This window comes from Tursiops truncatus, chromosome 21, assembly GCF_011762595.2.
Source record: "Tursiops truncatus isolate mTurTru1 chromosome 21, mTurTru1.mat.Y, whole genome shotgun sequence".
Classification (NCBI taxonomy): Eukaryota; Metazoa; Chordata; class Mammalia; order Artiodactyla; family Delphinidae; genus Tursiops; species Tursiops truncatus.
In genome coordinates this window covers 10,674,855-10,692,796 of record NC_047054.1, presented here as the reverse complement: position 1 = coordinate 10,692,796, position 17,942 = coordinate 10,674,855, and the positions used below count along the sequence as shown (strand labels likewise).

General features: G+C 47.9%; 1 protein-coding gene across 1 annotated transcript in view; it reads left to right on the top strand.

The window, feature by feature from the left end:
- The window catches only part of DLGAP2 (DLG associated protein 2), a 111,845-nt gene extending 95,768 nt beyond the window's left edge, over positions 1–16,077 (top strand). The window contains exons 10-12 of the mRNA XM_019921235.3: positions 6,731–6,822; positions 12,923–13,075; positions 15,480–16,077. Coding sequence (XP_019776794.1) covers positions 6,731–6,822; positions 12,923–13,075; positions 15,480–15,698 — 464 coding nt within the window. The 3' untranslated portion in view covers positions 15,699–16,077. The remainder of the gene's footprint in view (positions 1–6,730; positions 6,823–12,922; positions 13,076–15,479) is intronic.
- Positions 16,078–17,942: the final 1,865 nt, after the last annotated feature.

Genomic DNA, 17,942 nt, shown 5'->3' with positions numbered 1-17,942 from the left:
AAAATACATACTTGGGTTGTGCCTCAGCCCTTGGAAGTTAAGAGGTGAAATTAAAAGGCTTCAGCGCTGAAGCATTGTCCTAAGTTATGATTTTCTTGCCACTGGGGCGTTCAAGAAAATTCTGGGAGTAATGCCATAAGTGTACTGTGTCTAAAATACGATTTGATGATCTGCAGTGACCCACATCAACAGTAACAGTCCATCATTTAGGATGTTCAGTCGCCTTATTACTGGACATCTGGAGAACACACTTTTCCTTCAACAAGGCAGAGAGGAAAGGGAGTTTCTGCCGTCCCTCAATTGTATTTCCATACACAAGTTTTTTTCTATCTTTTTGGGACCTTCTTCTGGACTCTCTGCATCTTGTAAACACCCAGCAGATATTTGCTGAACCCATACTATGAGTCGTTCGATAGACTGCAGGTGGATACGAAAAGGAGTGTATAGCACGGAAGCTGCAGTGACCTAAGAAGGGGTGAAGTAAGACCAGGCAGAGCTGCTCATGGCGAGTGAGAAATATAAAGTGTAGCAAGAGCAGTGCAGATCCAGTGCTTTTAAAAGACTCTCTCAGGAGCCTGAGAGATGCTGCCGGCAGGGAAAGTCCGAGAAGGCTTCCTGGTGACGGTGGCATCTGAGCTGGACCTTGCGGGGAGTTGGGTTTGGTCAAGCAGGTGGCGGGGGGGATGGTGATGAGAGAGCAGGATCAGGGGCACAAGCAGAGGCAGAGAACTGGCTGGGAGACCCTCCAGGAAGACCTTCCCTTAGACGTGGACTCTGCACCTGACCGAGGGGAAGGCTGAGCCCCTACCTCTCGAGTCCCTGGGCTCTGTCGTCCTCCACTGCCTTGGGGACATGCTGCTCAAAGGTGGGGACGGCTCTGCGTTTTCCCAGAGCTCTTACCGCCCGGGCCCCGCTGTCATTTGACATCTTAGGCTCCTGGAAGCCTCGCACTTGGTACATCGATTATCCACCAGCAGTGCGTGGCAGAAGCCCTGTGCAGCTGAGAGTCAGAGAGAGGAAGAAGGCGGGAAGAGGTGCGGCCTTCACACCCGGGGTGGGTCGCAGCCCTGCTCACGCCTTCTTAAAGCGTAGCATCGAAACCCCGCGCATCCTGCAGTCACCCTCGGCCAGGCTGGGGAAGACCCCGTTCCTCAGGCACCAGCTCAATAATCGTGACTCTGCGTGGGTTTTCCTACCACCGTTTAATAACTACGTGCGACTGCATTTCTATGAGGCTCGGAGGCAAAGAACAGAGAACAGATCTGCTGGGTCCTTTTTATGATTTTCTTAATTTCTTCTCTTATTTGCCTGGCTTTATTTTTTTGTGGACAAGGATGACAGAACAGTTGTTTTGAACCTGAACTGTATGCTTTGCCCATTAAGCTAGCACCGTACCAGTCACATTTAGCTGTTTCCCTAGTAATGTTTAAAGGTCAGATCGCCTTCAAGTCCAGTCCTCGTTTTAAGAACAGATACAGGGTTATTGGTTATGGCCCTTTCAAAAAGCGAAGCTTAAATTACATGGCTGTTGAACCAAAACCCTGAGCTTGGAATATTGAAATTTCCATTACATGAGATAACTTTTCTCCCAAGCTGTAATTTTATAATCACAGCTCACTGAATCGATTGAACGAATGTAGATTCATTCAGCCTCTGTGGTTAATAAAAACGTCGTGAGCCCAGTTAAATACTGGTTTAAGTTAAGTCATGTTAAAGCAGGCTTCCTATTGTTAATACATAAATATTATATATATTTATAATATATTTATATTATATAAATATATATTTATAATATATATTCACATATATGTATAATATATTTATATTATATATAGATATAATAAATATATTTTTATATATTTATTTTTATTTATATATACAAATATATATTTATAATATATTTATATTATATAAATGTATAAATATATATATTTATATTATATAAATATATATATTTATAATATATTTATATTATATATATTTATATATTCTGGAGGGATTGTAAACCATCACTAGACTAGTGTTTTGGGATTTTTGTGTTAATTATGTTAAACCAAACGGGTAAGTGGCATAAAAACAATAGGATGTTTTCTGAAATAAAAGAAATGGTTCCAGAACCACAAAGATCTTACTCAGCAGGTCTGTAGAAATATGAATGGTATAAGGAACTCAACAATGGGGTCTCTCGAGAGGTGTTGGGACGTTCTCTCGCCCCCAAAACAGCTCTGCCCCAAAGCTAATAATCTGAACATCACCAAGTCTGATGCATGGACCCACAGACTCACAGAGCTGGGGGCTTTGATGATTTCCTTCCTCATCTAAGGGACCCCGGCTTCACTAGTCACGTTAACGTGACTAGTCTGGGTTCGGTGTCCAGCATGGGTCCCCCAGTCCTCCCGTGCGGAGGGGCGATGCTCCCTGGATGGCGGCGGTGGCAGGGGGCGTGGCTCCGTCGCTGTGCCCAGGGAAGAGCAGACAACAAGTAGAGTGACCCTGAGGACTCGTGGGCCACGTGGCAATGCAGGGGACGAGGAGGACATGGGCCACAGAGAAACTGCCCCTGGGTCTGCAGTTTGCCCAGGAGTCCCCATCAGCAAAGACGGCACACTGAAGACCAGAGCTAAGGGCAGCACAGCTGCTACTGCCTCTGAGATCTGACTAGTCCTCCAGGGAACGTACAGCCACTGCTTCCAGACCCCTGCCAGGACACACAAGCCTGGTGTGTCCCGGCTCGTGCTAAGGATGTGGTGAGTGCCCGACGGAGATGTCCCCACACAGCCAGCCACCCAGTGGCCGCAGGCAGACTGGAGCATAAAAAGAAACGTGTGCTCAAGAAACGCAAAACGAAACGAAAATGATCAAGCCAGAGGTCCGGAAGCGAGGGGGTTTGTGGAAGCAGCCGTGTCCCCCAGCCTGCTCTATGAAATGAGTCAGGCGGGAATCCCAAGAGATCCCGGAGTAATACGTCTTCAAATGATTGTTTCAAACAGTCTGCCGATTTTAGAAAAACCCACCTCGAATTTTGAAAGAAAAGAATAGTGTAAATGTTGTCCTGGCATTTCACAGCAAATTTAGATAGAATGGAAAATTGTGGAACACGCGTGAAAGATAAATTAAAGGAGCAAAGTCAGTTCATCCAATTTCTTTGTACATCAAAGGCCAGGGTTGTCTCAGGTTCGTTGTAGGTTTGCATTCTGATGAGCATACGTCCTAATCTGTTGCTCTTGAAAGAAAGTGTCTAAACTGTGACGAAATTAGGGAAGGATGGTGGAAAATAATAAATTGGATTTTCGCCTCAAATTCCTTGCAATTATGGGAAGCTATTTACATTATAGGTATCAGATAGAATCATCCCCATTCACTGAGCAGCAAATTCTCCTGCCATTTGCCATCAGGTCATTAGCTACACTCTCACAGCCATTATCTCTCTCTAGCAATAATCAATTTACACCCTTTATAAGTCTCCACTGCGTTAACTCAACACCCACATATCACCCACCTGTCCATGTTGTGCTAAAGACGATAAACGGAAGTACTTTACATTAACACTTCCGTGGAAGTACGTTTAAAGAAGAAGATGAAGATTGGGGATTAAAACCTCAAAATGGGTAAAACTGATTGACTTTTTAAATGACTTTTTAAATTAGGATTGACATATATACACTAATATGTATAAAATGGATAGCTAATAAGAACCTGCTGTATAAAAAAATAAATTTAAAAAAAAAAGAAACTGAGGCTTTAGAGAAATTAACAATAAATAAATAAATACCATTTCAGGAAGCACAGAGTCAGTGAAAAGAAGTGCACTTATCCATGAGTCACTTCTGTATATTCCTGCAGTGACAGCTTGATTAAAACAAGTCTCCTGGAAGGTTTTCATCAGTCATGCAAGTTATAGGGGTTTACAAGTGAAAATTCAACTTTTCAAAAACAAAGCTAACTCTTCCACTCAGCAGCAGTGGGACCAGAGCTGCAGAAACATATTCAGTTTGGGGAATCAAACTGGGAACAAAGTAGGAAGCATTTTCGGCCCTTCCAGGAGGTGCTCCAACCCCACTGCCCTCGTGCAAGGCTGCAGGCAAAGCAGACAGAGGAGGTGGGCGGGATGGGGGGGTCTGGGGGCGTAAGCCCCTCTCGCAGTGGATTGGTAGGAGACACGAGGGCCCAGGTGTCAAGATGCTGACAAGACAATATATTTTTTTTAAGCCTGAAAGGATGCCAGAGTGTTATCCAGCTAACTCACTTGTATTAAAAGTTACAGTTTTAATTCTTCTTCATATTTTAGGAGCAAGCTAGAACTGGATGATATTAGGGAACTATTCATTTCTTAGGAGCGGTCATGGCGCTGTGGTCGTACAGGGTGACGGCAGATGGGGCTCTGGCCACGGCTTATCCAAGTGGGTCAGGAAGATAAACCCGCCCCGAGATTGGTGCTTCTAAGGGATGGGGTGGAGTAGCTTGCTTGTGATACTTTCTTTCAAGTTTTCTGCGTGTGAAATTTGCCATAATAAAACTTTGGAGAGCAACAATCTGGACAAGTAAGAAAACACAGGCAAACTAAGAAGTGTTGCAGTCCATTAACTTCCCCAGGAGAGCATCGTGTTACGAACACGTCGTCTGTGGGACCACATCCTCACCCTGTAAAAATGAAGGCTGTGCTGTCCCTTCTGTTGTGTGGCTGATTTCTGTTACATTACGATGTGTCCTCAGCACCCCTCACAGCAATGGGTCTATTTCTGGGACATCAGTTCCAACATGTGACACTTGGTTACGTGGGATCGAGGCCCTTCCCAACGGTGTCTGCGACTCCGTTCCCTTCGAGGGAGGCCGAGGAACAGGGTCTCAGCAGCTGTGTGGCCAGGCTCAGGGATCAGTCCTTGATGCCACTTTCTAACGCACGTTAGACGTCTCAAGTCATTTTATTGAAGGCTGCCTGTCAAAATTACTCATGTTTGGGAAATTGGGGAGAAAGGGAACGAAATTGAGTTTACTTCTCTGGACTCAGGCTCCACCTCTGTGGAAATGCCAGGTCTCAGGCGCCACCCCAGACCCCCTGAGTCAGAATCTGCCTGGAACCAGACCCCCAGGTGACTCACGTGCTGATAGGGTTGGCTTCTGTGGGCTCTTCTCCAGATAAAACCGCAAGGACGTAAGCATTCTGTCCAGAGTAAGTACTTAACTAGCCTGTTAGTGGTGACGGCTGTGTCTCTGCTTCACGACGGACGAGCCTCCAGGCTAAAACCCCCTTTTTCCTGAAGGCTTGCCCGCAGGGCACTGGAGACAAGCTTGCGCTGCTCTCCTGAAAGCCTGAGGGAATGGCCAGCCTAGCAAACTGGCCCGACTTTGAGTTTCAGGGGTTCCGTGTGGCTGTGTTATCTGTGTTCTGCACAGAGTCTCGAGGGGGACCCAGAAGAGAAGATGCTTCTGGCCATCAGAGGAGGATGCTGTGTAAGCTCAGTGAAATAGCTGGGAACTGTTGCTTACAGACGAAACATCAGAGATAAGTGGGCCTGGGTATAGTCGCCAGAAATGTTCTCCTACAGATTGCTACGTGCTTTTGAGGATCGTGGGAGCTGGGATCCACCAAAGCTATTATTTCCAAAATAATGACGACGTTTACACAGGCTAAGGAAGGATTGGGGCAGAAAGATGGGAAGTATGGAGGCCCCTGGAGGTAGCAGGTGTGGGGTTTTCCCACAAATTTCATGCCCAGTGAAAACCCCAGAGCTGTCACAGCTCTCGGGTAATTGGTTAAATCCTTTCCACTGACAAAACTATATTATTTACATTTTTAAGTGCTATTTGATTAAAGTCTTACAACTTAGAAATCGTTTCTGGATTAAACTGACACTTCCAACCCCCTGAAAGCTGAGCTGGCCCACAGGGTGCCCCGAAGCGGGATGTTCTCACTAGCACCGAACGTGGTGCTTCCACGGGTCAGCGGATGGTGATGTGAAGAGGTCGGGGGAACTGGTCACCCTGCTGACCCCAGAAGGGCTTGGTGGTGTTAGCAGTACCTTTCTAAGCTAAATTTCCCCCAACACTGAAGTATCCTAGTAGCTGGCATTTGATCGTCTTTTTTTTTTTTTTAACATCTTTATTGGAGTATAATTGCTTTACAATGGTGTGTTAGTTTCTGCTTTATAACAAAGTGAATCACTTATACATATACATATGTCCCCATATCTCCTCCCTCTTGCGTCTCCCTCCCTCCCAGCCTCCCTATCCCACCCCTCTACGTGGTCACAAAGCACCGAGCTGATCTCCCTGTGCTATGCGGCTGCTTCCCACTAGCTATCGATTTTACGTTTGGTAGTGTATATATGTCCATGCCTCTCTCTCACTTCATCCCAGCTTACCCTTCCCCCTCCCCATGTCCTCAAGTCCATTCTCTAGTAGGTCTGTGTCTTTATTCCCGTCTTGCCCCTAGGTTCTTCATGACCTTTTTTTTTTTTTCTTAGATTCCATATGTATGTGTTACCACACGGTATTTGTCTTTCTCTTTCTGACTTGCTTCTCTCCGTAGGACAGGTCGTCTTTGAATTTCCTTCCTGCTCAGGAATGGAGCAGACGGAAAGACAGTTCAGCCCGTGGCCATAATTAACTGAACAGTTTCACCTCCAGTAACAGAGATGATAGAATAATAGCTTTTGCTCTTTGGGTCATACCCCCTTTGTGTAATGCTTTTGCTTTTGTTTTTTAATTGACCTTGTTTTTTTTTTAACAGTTCTCGGGAAAATCAGGAGCGCTGTTGGCAGTGCCCAGCTTCTGATGTCGCAGAAATTCCAACAGTTTTACTGGCTTTGCCAACAGAACATGGTAAGTGGATCCCCAGGTAACCTCGGCCCCTTGTAACCAAGCTGAACGTCCGTTCTTTCTGTGCTCACCGCGTTCCCGCCTGTTAAAAGATCCCTGCACCTGTGCAGCCTGGTGAATGAGTAGGGGGACACTCCCAGCTTTGGGGGGGATTTAAAAGTGCAGCCAAAGCAGAGAGGCCATGGGGGTATGGGCAGGGGAGAGGCAGGGGTGGGAAGGAGTCAGGTGTTTCCCCAGCCGTGAGGGGTGTCCTCTGCCACCTGGCTGTCCCCCAGGGGACCCCAGGATGGAGGGGAAGCGTAAATCACTGTCACGGTGGGTGTCACAGTGAGGACAGTGCTAGGAGGTGGCTTGAATAGAAACACGTAAACAACCACAGTGCAAGAGATTAGGAAGAGATTTTAGAAATAATTTGCGCTTTATATGTTTACAGTCAGGAGTGAACAGAAATACCATGGACTAAATTAGGTGATACGGTTGGCATTAAACTTGGTTCTGATCTTCCTGAAAAGATCAAGGGGACACTCTTACCTATGTGTATGCTTATATGTATACTATACTATGTTTAAATAAATATAAATATATATTGTTACACACACATTATCTGACTAAAGAAAATATTCACTTGATATTATTTGGAGAAATAACTAAATAGTAATCACATTACTTTACAGGTTCTTTTATTTATAATCCATACACTGACTTCTTTCAGACCAAACATTTTCATTGAAACACAAGTAGGTCTCTGCAGGGTCTCCCATAGCAATGGTTCAAGGTGATTTGATTTCGTTTTGTTTGGCTTTTAAATGTACAAGGAGGCGTGTGGATTTACAGAACGTTCTTCCACATCAAAGGCAGCAGAGCACGTCAGAGTTGCCAATTTATCCCTTTTAATCAGGATCATTAAAAAGTATGTTTTCTCTAATATTTTCCAATTAATCCCATTCAAGTTCATCATGAAATTTAAAGAGTTACCGCCTGGTTGCCTATGACGTGAAGTTATAATCAACATTTAAAAGGGGAAACAGGCAGGTTTCGAGTCCCTGAAAGAAACATACCGCTGCGGAAACATTCAGTTTTTATGTTTACTGGGCATGTTCTAGCGTTCTCCGTCGTGTGTATTTAATGGATCATCTTTAAGGAATTGATTTAGGCCGTTGGAGAGCATGGTCCGTATTCCACCGAGTCTGGTGGGGAGGGTCGTCCCCATCTGCAGCACCCTACACTCAGCAGAGACACATTATTCAAGCTTATAAAATCTGCATGTCTTCTCTGCCAGAGCGGCTGATACTAGACTTAAAAATTATCCACCCTCTTATAGTTTTGATCCCTCTTGTACATGTCAGATTGCGTTTTCTGTTAACCTCCAAAAGTCTGGCGTGACTGCTTCCATTTCTTTTGACCTCCGTCTAGGATTAGACCAAAAGAGTCTGGAGCATGTGTTGGAGGAGGTCAGGCTGGGGCCCTCAGCAGGCCTGTCAGCAGAAATGCTGAAATGCTGACAGTATAAGCAGGGGCCTTGCTCAGCAAAGCCACACTGTCCACACTTTGCAACTTTAGACCGGTGACTAGTTTTCAGTCAAGGAGATGCGTCAAGAGCCCACCAGCTATTTAGGATGGACGATACCGGGCAGGACCCACCCTTGAAGCTGGCGGGTCGATACCGGTACCTCTCGGGTCAGCGGCTCAGCACCCCGGAGCAGGGAGAAATGGAGTCACGCTCAGCCCGGCCGGTCTAACAGTGTACTTGAACACGACCCACGGTCTCTTCTCAGCCCTTCTCAGGACACACAGCTCCCAGAGAATGTTCCAGAACATGGAGCCTCAGAGCCCACATCCCACCTGGACCCCACGGCCTGCGGTTAGCAAGGACGGATGGCCCTGTACACGTTGCTGGGGTAGGGGACCGGCCTGGCTCACCACTGACATGAAAAAATGAGACTTACAAACAGATCGGGCGTCTGAATGTCCAGACTTACAAACAGATCGGGCGTCTGAATGTCCAGACTTACAAACAGATCGGGCGTCTGAATGTCCAGTGGACGCAGATGCAGCCGCCTCCCGTGCAGAGCCAGACCCTGGCCGTGCCCAGTTCCACCGACGCCACGGCCTCTGCTCCCTGGTAGCCCAGAGGACAAAGGTTTCGCCGGTCCAGTGGGGAGGGCAGGTGACCACAGAGTCCACTCTCGGGCGACATGAGCCTCAGCACAGCCGTGGGGCAGGACCAGGGCCCGAAGTCCCACTTGGGGAGCCGTTCCATCCCCCGGACACGTTCAGGCCCCATCACGCCTGCACCTGTGGGAGAGGACGTTGTACTTGTGTCATCTTCCGGAAGAGCAGCTGAGGACCCGCCTTTGCGGGGAGGAGTCCCCCCAGCCCCGACTGTCCAGGGAGCCCCTGTGCACCCCCGTCACCTGCAGAGCACGGCCCAGAGGCAAGACCTTTGCTCTGCTTTTCTTCACAAGCAGTGGCTGAGCTCAGACAGGCAAGTACATGACAACCCAGGCGACTGGAGGAACCTCCTGCCCCAGCCCCTGCCCCTGAGCCTGCACCTGACCTTGCACCTGAACCTGCACCTGCCCCTGAACCTTCCCCTGACGCTGACCCTGACCCTGACCCTGACCGTGAACCTGCCCCTGACTCTGACCCTGACCCTGATCCTGACCCTGCACCTGATCCTGAACCTGACCCTGAACCTGACCCTACTACACCTGACCCTGACCCTGCACCTGACCCTGACCCTGCACCTGACCCTGCACCTGCCCATTGGTCTCCTCCATCCACATGCCCAGTTCGCCTCCTGGTGGCTCAATGGAGAACGAGCTTCAAACCGCAGACAATGGCCCTAGGTTGCAACTTTCACTCCAGACAGAGAAGGAGAAAACAAGGGCGTTTTGTGCAAGTCGCTTGGACAGTGGTTCTTACCGTCTGCCCTCAGGTCAGCACAGCTGCCATCTGGCTGCATCGGCAGAACAGACGGGGCTCAAAGAGTGACCTAGTGGATGTGGGTGTGGAACCAGGACTGAATGTCTGTGTCCCCAAACGTTCACATGACGAGGTCATGAGGGTGGGGCCCCCATGCTGGGATCAGTGCCCTCATAACAGAGACCCCAGAGAGCCCCCAGCCCTTCCTCCACGTGAGGACACAAGAGAGAAGATGCCGTCTGTGAACCAGGAAGGGGGTCCTCACCCGACACAGGATCTGCCAGCACCTTGACCTTGGACGTCCAGCCTCCAGCACTGGGAGAAGTAGACTGTGCTGTTCATAAGCCCCCAGTCTGTGGTTTTCTTGTTCTCTCAGCCCAGATGGACTAAGACAAAGGTTAAAGGAAGTTTAAAGCCAACCAAATAGAAGTTCCTGATGTGCTTCATGGGAAGGACTTATGAACAAGCGGGAAATGGCACATTTTAAGCAAATTCAGATAAATGTTTACCTATCAGAAATTTCTCTGTCTGTTTAACCTGAGATAGCCCCACACTGAATCAAGGGAACCACACCAGAAAAATTCACACCCTTAACCCGAGGGTGGCAAACTCAGGTGCCTGCAGGCAGGTCACGCGGCCCGGGGAACTCGAGGCCATGGTCACCAGCCAGCGCTGGGCGCCAGGGGCGTGGCCAGGCCACTGTAGGGCCCCCCTCTGCTCCTGTGGAGTCACCCAGCTTTAAGTAGAGACAACTCACTGAAACTACACATACATCAGGCGCCGTGTGCAGAAGCAAACCCACCTTGGGACCACATGCGCCCATGGCTGCCCGTGTGCCGCTCCGTGACATCACCTGCATGTTCCAAGGGCGAGGACCTGTCCCCGAGACAGTTCTGACCCTTCAGGAGATCGACATGCCTGCCCTCCCTCCACGTGGGAGCGACGAAATATACATGGTACATTTGTAGGGCGTCCCTGACCTTCAGAAGCAGGGCTGAGACTGCTCAGAGAACAAACAGAAATGGCCGTGGCTCCAGGCCCATCTCCCCAGCGCCTATGACCACCAGCACCACTGCAGACCCTTCCTGGGCACCAGCTTCCCAGTAACCCCACAGGCGACCAGAACCCTGGGGCCTGAATGAACTGTCAAGCGGCTGGAGCCTTAACATGTACCACCATCCCAGGTTCCAAGAAAGCGTTTTCAAAATGAAACAGTGAAGCAATGTAACTACACGTGTATTCTTCAGTAGACTTTATTTTTCTTCTTCTCATTTCCTCCAGTTGTGTTGTGATATAATTAACATACAGCACTGAATAAATGTGAGGGGTACCACATAACGATGTGACTTACATACATCATGAAATAATTATCACTATAAGCTTAGTGAACGTCCATCATCTCCTATGGGTACAAAGGTAAAGAAATAGAAAAAATATATTTTCCCTTGCAGTGAGAACTTTTAGGATTTACTGTCCTAACCGCTTACCTGTACGACACACAGCAGCGTTGGTGGTATTTATCGTGTTGGGTATCGTGTCCCTAGCACCTGTTTATCCTGTAACTGGAAGTTTGTACCTTTTGACCCCCTTCTGCCACTCCCCACCCCATCTCCAGTAACCACAAGTCTCATCTCTTTTTCTAAGAGTTTGTTTCTTTGTTTTTGAAATACAACTGACCTACAACACTGTTAGTTCCTGTTAACAACATAGTGATTTGATGTTTCAAGCTGATCACCACAGTCAGTCTAGTCACGGTATGTCATCACACAAAGGCATTACTAATTATTGACTGTATCCCCCACACTGTACATTTCATTTATTTTGCAACTGGAAGCTCGTAGCCCTTAATCTCCCTCACCTATTTCTCTCTTCCGCCCACCCCCTTCCCTCTGCAACCAGCCGTTTCTTCTCTGTATCTATGACTCTATTTCACTCATTTGATTTTTGTTCACTCGTTTTGATTTTTAGATTCCACATATCAGTTAAATCATACAGTATCTTTCTTTTTCTGACTGACTGACATGTTGTTTCAAATGGCAAGATTTCATTCTTTTTTACAGCTGAGTAGTATTCCATTGTGTGTATATATATATCTATCTCCTTTATCCATTCATCTGTTGATGGACATTTAGGTTGTTTCCACGTCTTGGCTATTGTATTGATAAATAATGCTGCTATGAATGTTGGGGTGCATATATCTTTTAGAATTAGTGTTCTTGTTTTCTTCACATAATACCCAGACGTGGAACTGCTGGATTGTGTGCTAGTTCTATTTTTAATTTTTTGAGGAAACTCCATACTGTTTTCCATCACGGCTGCACAAATTTACATTCCCACCAGCGGTGCACGAGGGCTTCCTTTTCTCCACGTTCTCACTAACCTTGTCATCTCTTATCTTTTCGTTGGTAGCCATTCTGACAGGTGTGAGGTGACAGCTCATTGTGGTTTCAGTTTGCACTTCCCTGATGATTAGTGATGTTGGGCATCTTTTCATGCACCTGTTGGCCATCTGTATGTCTTCCTTGGAAGACAGATCCTCTGCCCATTTTCTTAATCAGGTTAATAGACTTTATTTTTTAGAGCAGTTTTAGGTTCACAACAGAATTGAGTGAAAATACAGAAAAATACAGAGAAAATTCCCATACACCCCCTGCCCGCACACACCACAGCTTCCCCACCATGAGCATCCCCACCAGGTGGTCCTTTATTACAACTGATGGACCTCCAGTGACACGTCACCACCCAGGGTCCGTGGTTCCCATCAGAGCTCACTCTCAGTGTTGGACATTCTGCGGGTTTGGACAAAGTTATCATGACACCTATCCACCATTACAGCATCCCACAGAGTAGGTTCACTGCCCTAAAAATCCTCTGTGCTCCACCTGGTCACCCCTCCTCCCCCCAACCCCCATGGCCGCTGGTCTTTTACTGTCTCCATAGTTTTGCCTTTTCCAGCAGGTCCTAGAGTTGGAACCATACAGAATGTAGCCTCTTCAGACTTTTTAACTGTCAGCAGATACTTAAGGGAACTCTTCCTGAATCCTCGTGGGCCCTTGGGAATATCTGCACCCGATTCTGAACTCGTGGGGCTTCTCCCTAACCCGCTTCCTTGGGAAGAGCAGCCCCGCCCCCGCCCTCCGAGTTCTCAGCAGCTCTAACTGCGCCTATGTGTCGGCAGGACCCCAGCGCCATGCCCAGGCCCACCTCGCAGGACCTGGCCGGGTACTGGGACATGCTGCAGCTGTCCGTCCAGGACGTCAGCATGAAGTTTGACGAGCTGCACCAGCTGAAGCTCAGTGACTGGAAGGAGTTGGCGTCCCCGGAGATGAAGGTAACCCCCCACCTGCCGCTGCCACCTCCCGGCGTTCAGGCCACGTGCTTCAAATGCCACGTTATTATGTGTGTCTCGGTCTTTGATTAACAGTATGGGATCCGATTTTCAGGGATAAACCCATGTGTGCGTGATCGGGGTGGAGCTAAAGTCGTCAGCATGTGTAATGAGACCCTTTCTTGCTGACAATTCCCGGAAGACACCAACAAAACTCACGTTGTCTGCCGCGGTCTCGTTTCCGGTAGGGTCTGTCCCCTGTGTTATCGCCATCAAACCTCTGTTTGGATTGTACTGAGACGGTTTCCCACCGGGGAAGTTTCAGTTCAGTTACAATGCCTCCTGTGGAGATAAACTTTCCAGTTGCGCATCTGCAGTTGAAGACAGGGAACCCTTGAAACTTCCCTGAACAATTTGAGGATGTAAACTTCCTGGCCCTGAAATAGGCTGAAAATGTCCATTAAGTTTGAACCTATGGTTTCACCTCTTCACTCTAGAGATCATCTTTACTGGGGCTGATAGATAAGTGTGAATTAGCCATAAAGACATTGACTTCCTAACACATTTTAGAGAAGTTCTACGTAATCATAATCTGATGTTTCTGGACAGACATTATCAATTAAAGTGATAAAGAAAATTAATCCAACATACTTGGGACAGTGGTGTTTAATATGTAGTTCAGGGTGTATATCTAGATAGTTAGAATGAAAGCATCATCGTCCATTTTCCCAGAAACGTGCTGCCACCATCGTTGTGGGGCTCCAGGCTGGAGGCCATCGCTCCATTGCGGGCGGCTGAAAAAGTCCTCACCGCAGATAACGGGGCTGAGGGGCCCGCAAACCATCGGGTTGTACATAAGCAAGTCCAGGAAATCTATGGTTTGGTTTTGAAGTGAAGGAAATCATAAGTAATGATTCCAAATGAAAAAGTTCTTCAAAGAAATCACTAAAAATACAACTTATTAAACTAGTCCGATGATATGCAAAAATCCTCCCTATTTTGCATTCTTCGGTAATTGACAGCTAATATAATCCCTTCCACCTCAACTGTACACAGAGAGTAGTCCTCAAAATGAACACGGTTCCTGCTGAGGGTACAGCACCCCGTCCAGAAGGCGAGCAGCCCTTGAACGCGGCCGAGGCTCTGTGTCCTGCACTCGGGACACAAGTCCTGACGCTCTGCCTCATAGATCTGCTCGGCCACCTGCCCCCCCCGCTTCCACTGCAGGAAGGCTGTGAGCCTCTTGAAAACGGAGACTCACAAGAATGGTTGATTTCTTACAGTCCCATAGTTCAGAGGCTGCGAAAGGAGAGGAGAGAGATAATCACAGTCCAGCACGTAAGGCAGGGGTTAAATTTTGAAACAGCTGCAAGTCTTCACAAATTAATTACCCCTGATTGTACCCCTGCCAAAAAGCCGGGAGGGACGTTGCTTCTGGTCCAAGTCATTTTAAAATAAGTCATGGGAACAAAGTTTCAGACACCAAAACGATCTTCCTGCCAAAAACAATAGCACACAACATCAAGATTCTGCCATGTGTTCACCTGAACCTGTGCTAATGGCCAAGCCCGGGCCCATCTCGTGCCCTTCGGATTCTTTTGGAGGCTGAAGGGAAAGAGAGGAGTGGGTGCCCCCCCTCAACAACTATCTTCTCAGAAAAGGCAGCATCCGGGCCCCGTATGTAACATCCCCTTTCCTGACAAGGATACTGGTTGCGGAGTTCCCGCCCTCCATCCACTGGGAAGGTCCGGCCTTGTTAGCGAGGGGCCACAGCAAATAGAGAACACAGTGTGGGACACAGGCCTTCCAACAGGACCCTTGCAAGCATTGTGTGTTCCTTTGCTGCAGAATTGTGCCATTTCTCTTTCTGGAAGAGGCATACACGTATCTTGGGGTGACTTGTTTGAGAACACGAGCTAAGGGTCAGAAATAGTTGTTTGCATCCTTTTACCAAGGAAGCGAAACATCATATGTAGTTCATGTCAAAGGGCTTAAGGCCCATAGTAGAGAATCTGGACATCGGTTCCCTGGGACACCCTGCGAGAAGGTTTCCATGTCCTTGGACCTTGGAGTCTGTTGAAAAGACTGTCGCGTAGGACAGGGCTGTCAGGCGGCATCTTCCGAGACCCCTGGGAAACTCAAGAACGTGAGCCTGTGAGCACTTGTCAAGTGTTCGCCCAGCAACAGGGTCAAAATAACTCTAAGACTAGGGCGGCGTCCCACGCACACATGCAGGATGGATGTCCTCGTGTGTAAACACTTCCCCCCCCCCCCGGGGATCTGGGGGCAGGCACAGCAGGCCCACCCCGGGCAGGGTCACGCGGCATCGGGTGGGCGCGGGGCTGTGAGCTGGAGGGGCGGCCGGGCTCCTCTGACTGCCCCAATTTTGACTTGTGATGCTTTTCAGGAAGAAAGAAAGGTCCCCCCTCCAATACCAAAGAAGCCCCCCAAAGGGAAACTTCCCATCACCAGAGAGAAGTCTCTGGACCTGCCGGACAGACAGCGCCAGGAGGCCCGGAGGCGTCTGGCGGCCGCCAAGAGGGCAGCGTCCTTCCGCCAGAGCTCGGCCAGCGAGCGGGCCGACAGCATCGAGATCTACATCCCCGAGGCCCAGACCCGGCTCTAGGGCTCCGGGCCCGCCCCTCCCTCCCCTGCTTCCCATCACCCGCGCCGCGCATCCCATCCCTGGTCACTCCTGTGTCACTCCTCCAGCGAGCTCGCCCCGGCTGCTGTGTTTGTGCCGTAAACACCCTGGAACACCCTGACGTCCACGTTTGCGAGCTCACGGCCACGACGACTTCTCCCCGGATGGCCTGGCTTCCCGTCAGCAGGGAGGGAGAGGCGTGGGGACACCTGACATACCCACTCTGTTCTCAGAGGGGTACGAGGAACACCTCTCGAGATGGAACCCAGTTCACACTTTGTTATTTATATTTTTATAAATTGTGTGATATTAGAGGCAAGAATAACAAAAAAAACTATGAATGGGTGCATCTCCCCACTCACTCGAGGCATTAGACACCCAAGAGGAAGGTGCTACAGCTTGAGTGCGGGAAAGAAAGACCCCACCGTGGCCTGGGGTCACCGCGCCCTGAACCCAGCTGACCCCTCACGTGGTTCTCTGTGCCGAGTCTATGGTGATGAGAAGTCATCTCTCCAGCCACCAATCTCCCCGCCGTGTGCTTCTCCAGAAACCTGGGGGGTGAGAAGTCCGCCCCCGCCACAGATATTCAGCGCAGCATCTCCACAGTCAGAAAGTCAGCTGAATGTTCATTCACGCAGGGAGAGACAGACGGAAACAGAGCAGAGTCTTAAGAAAGGCTGGCAGTCCTGTAGCAGGAGTAGAAAGGAGCAAAGAGTTGTCCTCACTCAGATAGAAGAGTCATTTATTTTTTATTCCTTTGTCACTTAAAATGTCACACATGGTTCTGTCTTTAAGTTTCACCCTTTAGGCACCATGTGATTTTTTTCTTTATAGATGTATATATATTCTCAAATGCTCTGTCAGTTGACTTTCCAGGGTATCCTTAAAAAACAGAACAAAACAAAACAAAACGTTTGCTTGTTTAAAATGACAGTCGTGATGTTGTAAAAAGTTTAAGAAACATGAATGTGAGTGGTAAGTGTCTCTCAATTTAAATGGTAAAGAAGAAACGTAGTTTACATTTGTATCTTTCCAGAGTTCGTTTGTCCTATGCAGTATGGCTAAAGTCAAGAATACATTTCTTGCCTGTTTTAGACAAAAAGAAAAAGGGCACATTGTGATTTCCACCTGTGCACTTCAGCAAAAGTCCTTCGTTTTCGTGGTTCTGATTGGCACCAGAGAAAAATAGGAAGGTCTCTAACGGAAGGTTTCCCATTCGTCTCATGAAATTTAGATGCCGTGACCGTTGTTCCAATCCGACGGTGTGTGTGTCTGTTCAGACATCACTTCAGAGGAAGCGCCTGTGGATTGATCCATTTGAGCCCATACTAGAGTCCTCGCTGTGACTCCAGGTAAAAGCAGGTGACGCGGCGTTTCCGCCCGAACGCCGGGTCCCCTGTGGCCCCCCGAGTGCTGTGCCCCCAGCCCAGCAGCACAGACCCTCCCCCATAGCACTTTGTATTCCTACCTTGACTCGCACTTTAAGACGCACCCAGCTCTCCCTGCAGCCTGATAATGTACGAGAGCCTTTGGTGAGGTCCTTGCACAGCTGGGGCGCGCCTTAACGCCTGCAGCTTCTCTTTTTCCTCGTATTCTACATTTCACGAAGCATGGGGTTCGTAGGAGCACAGATGATATTAAAGCATGTTTAGCTTCAAAGTTTTACTTTTTTAAAGTGGAGTAGTTAAGAATTCCCTGTAAGGACAAAACCCTGTACATGGAACCTCATATCTGGTATATATTTTACCAAACAGCCTTAAAATATATTTGGAAGCAAAAATCAGTACGAATGTATATCCTTGAAAAATGCAAAAAAAAAAAATCCCCTGAAATATTCTTCTATAAATGAATCCTATTTCCCCCAGAGTATTCTAAACATTTTTTCTACCTAAATAAATACCTAAATCCTGAGTAGCATACGATAATGATGCTTCTTCCTATAGTCAGTATACTATGTTAAAGACAAATGTATCTGCAAGCATTGGCATTTTAGACTCTAAACATGATGTATTATTAAGACGAACAGTTCTTTAGGAATAACCACGGAAAACTCGGTGTGCACTCATTCACATGGGGAAATGTAAACTGCATACGTGTTTGCCAACCTACTCACGTGTGCCTCGCCTGGAAGCTGATGGGTTTTATCTCATTTCCTTGAACCTGTACAAAACATATACCAACAAATTATAAAATTAGACAATAATGATTTTAGATCCCAGATTCTCT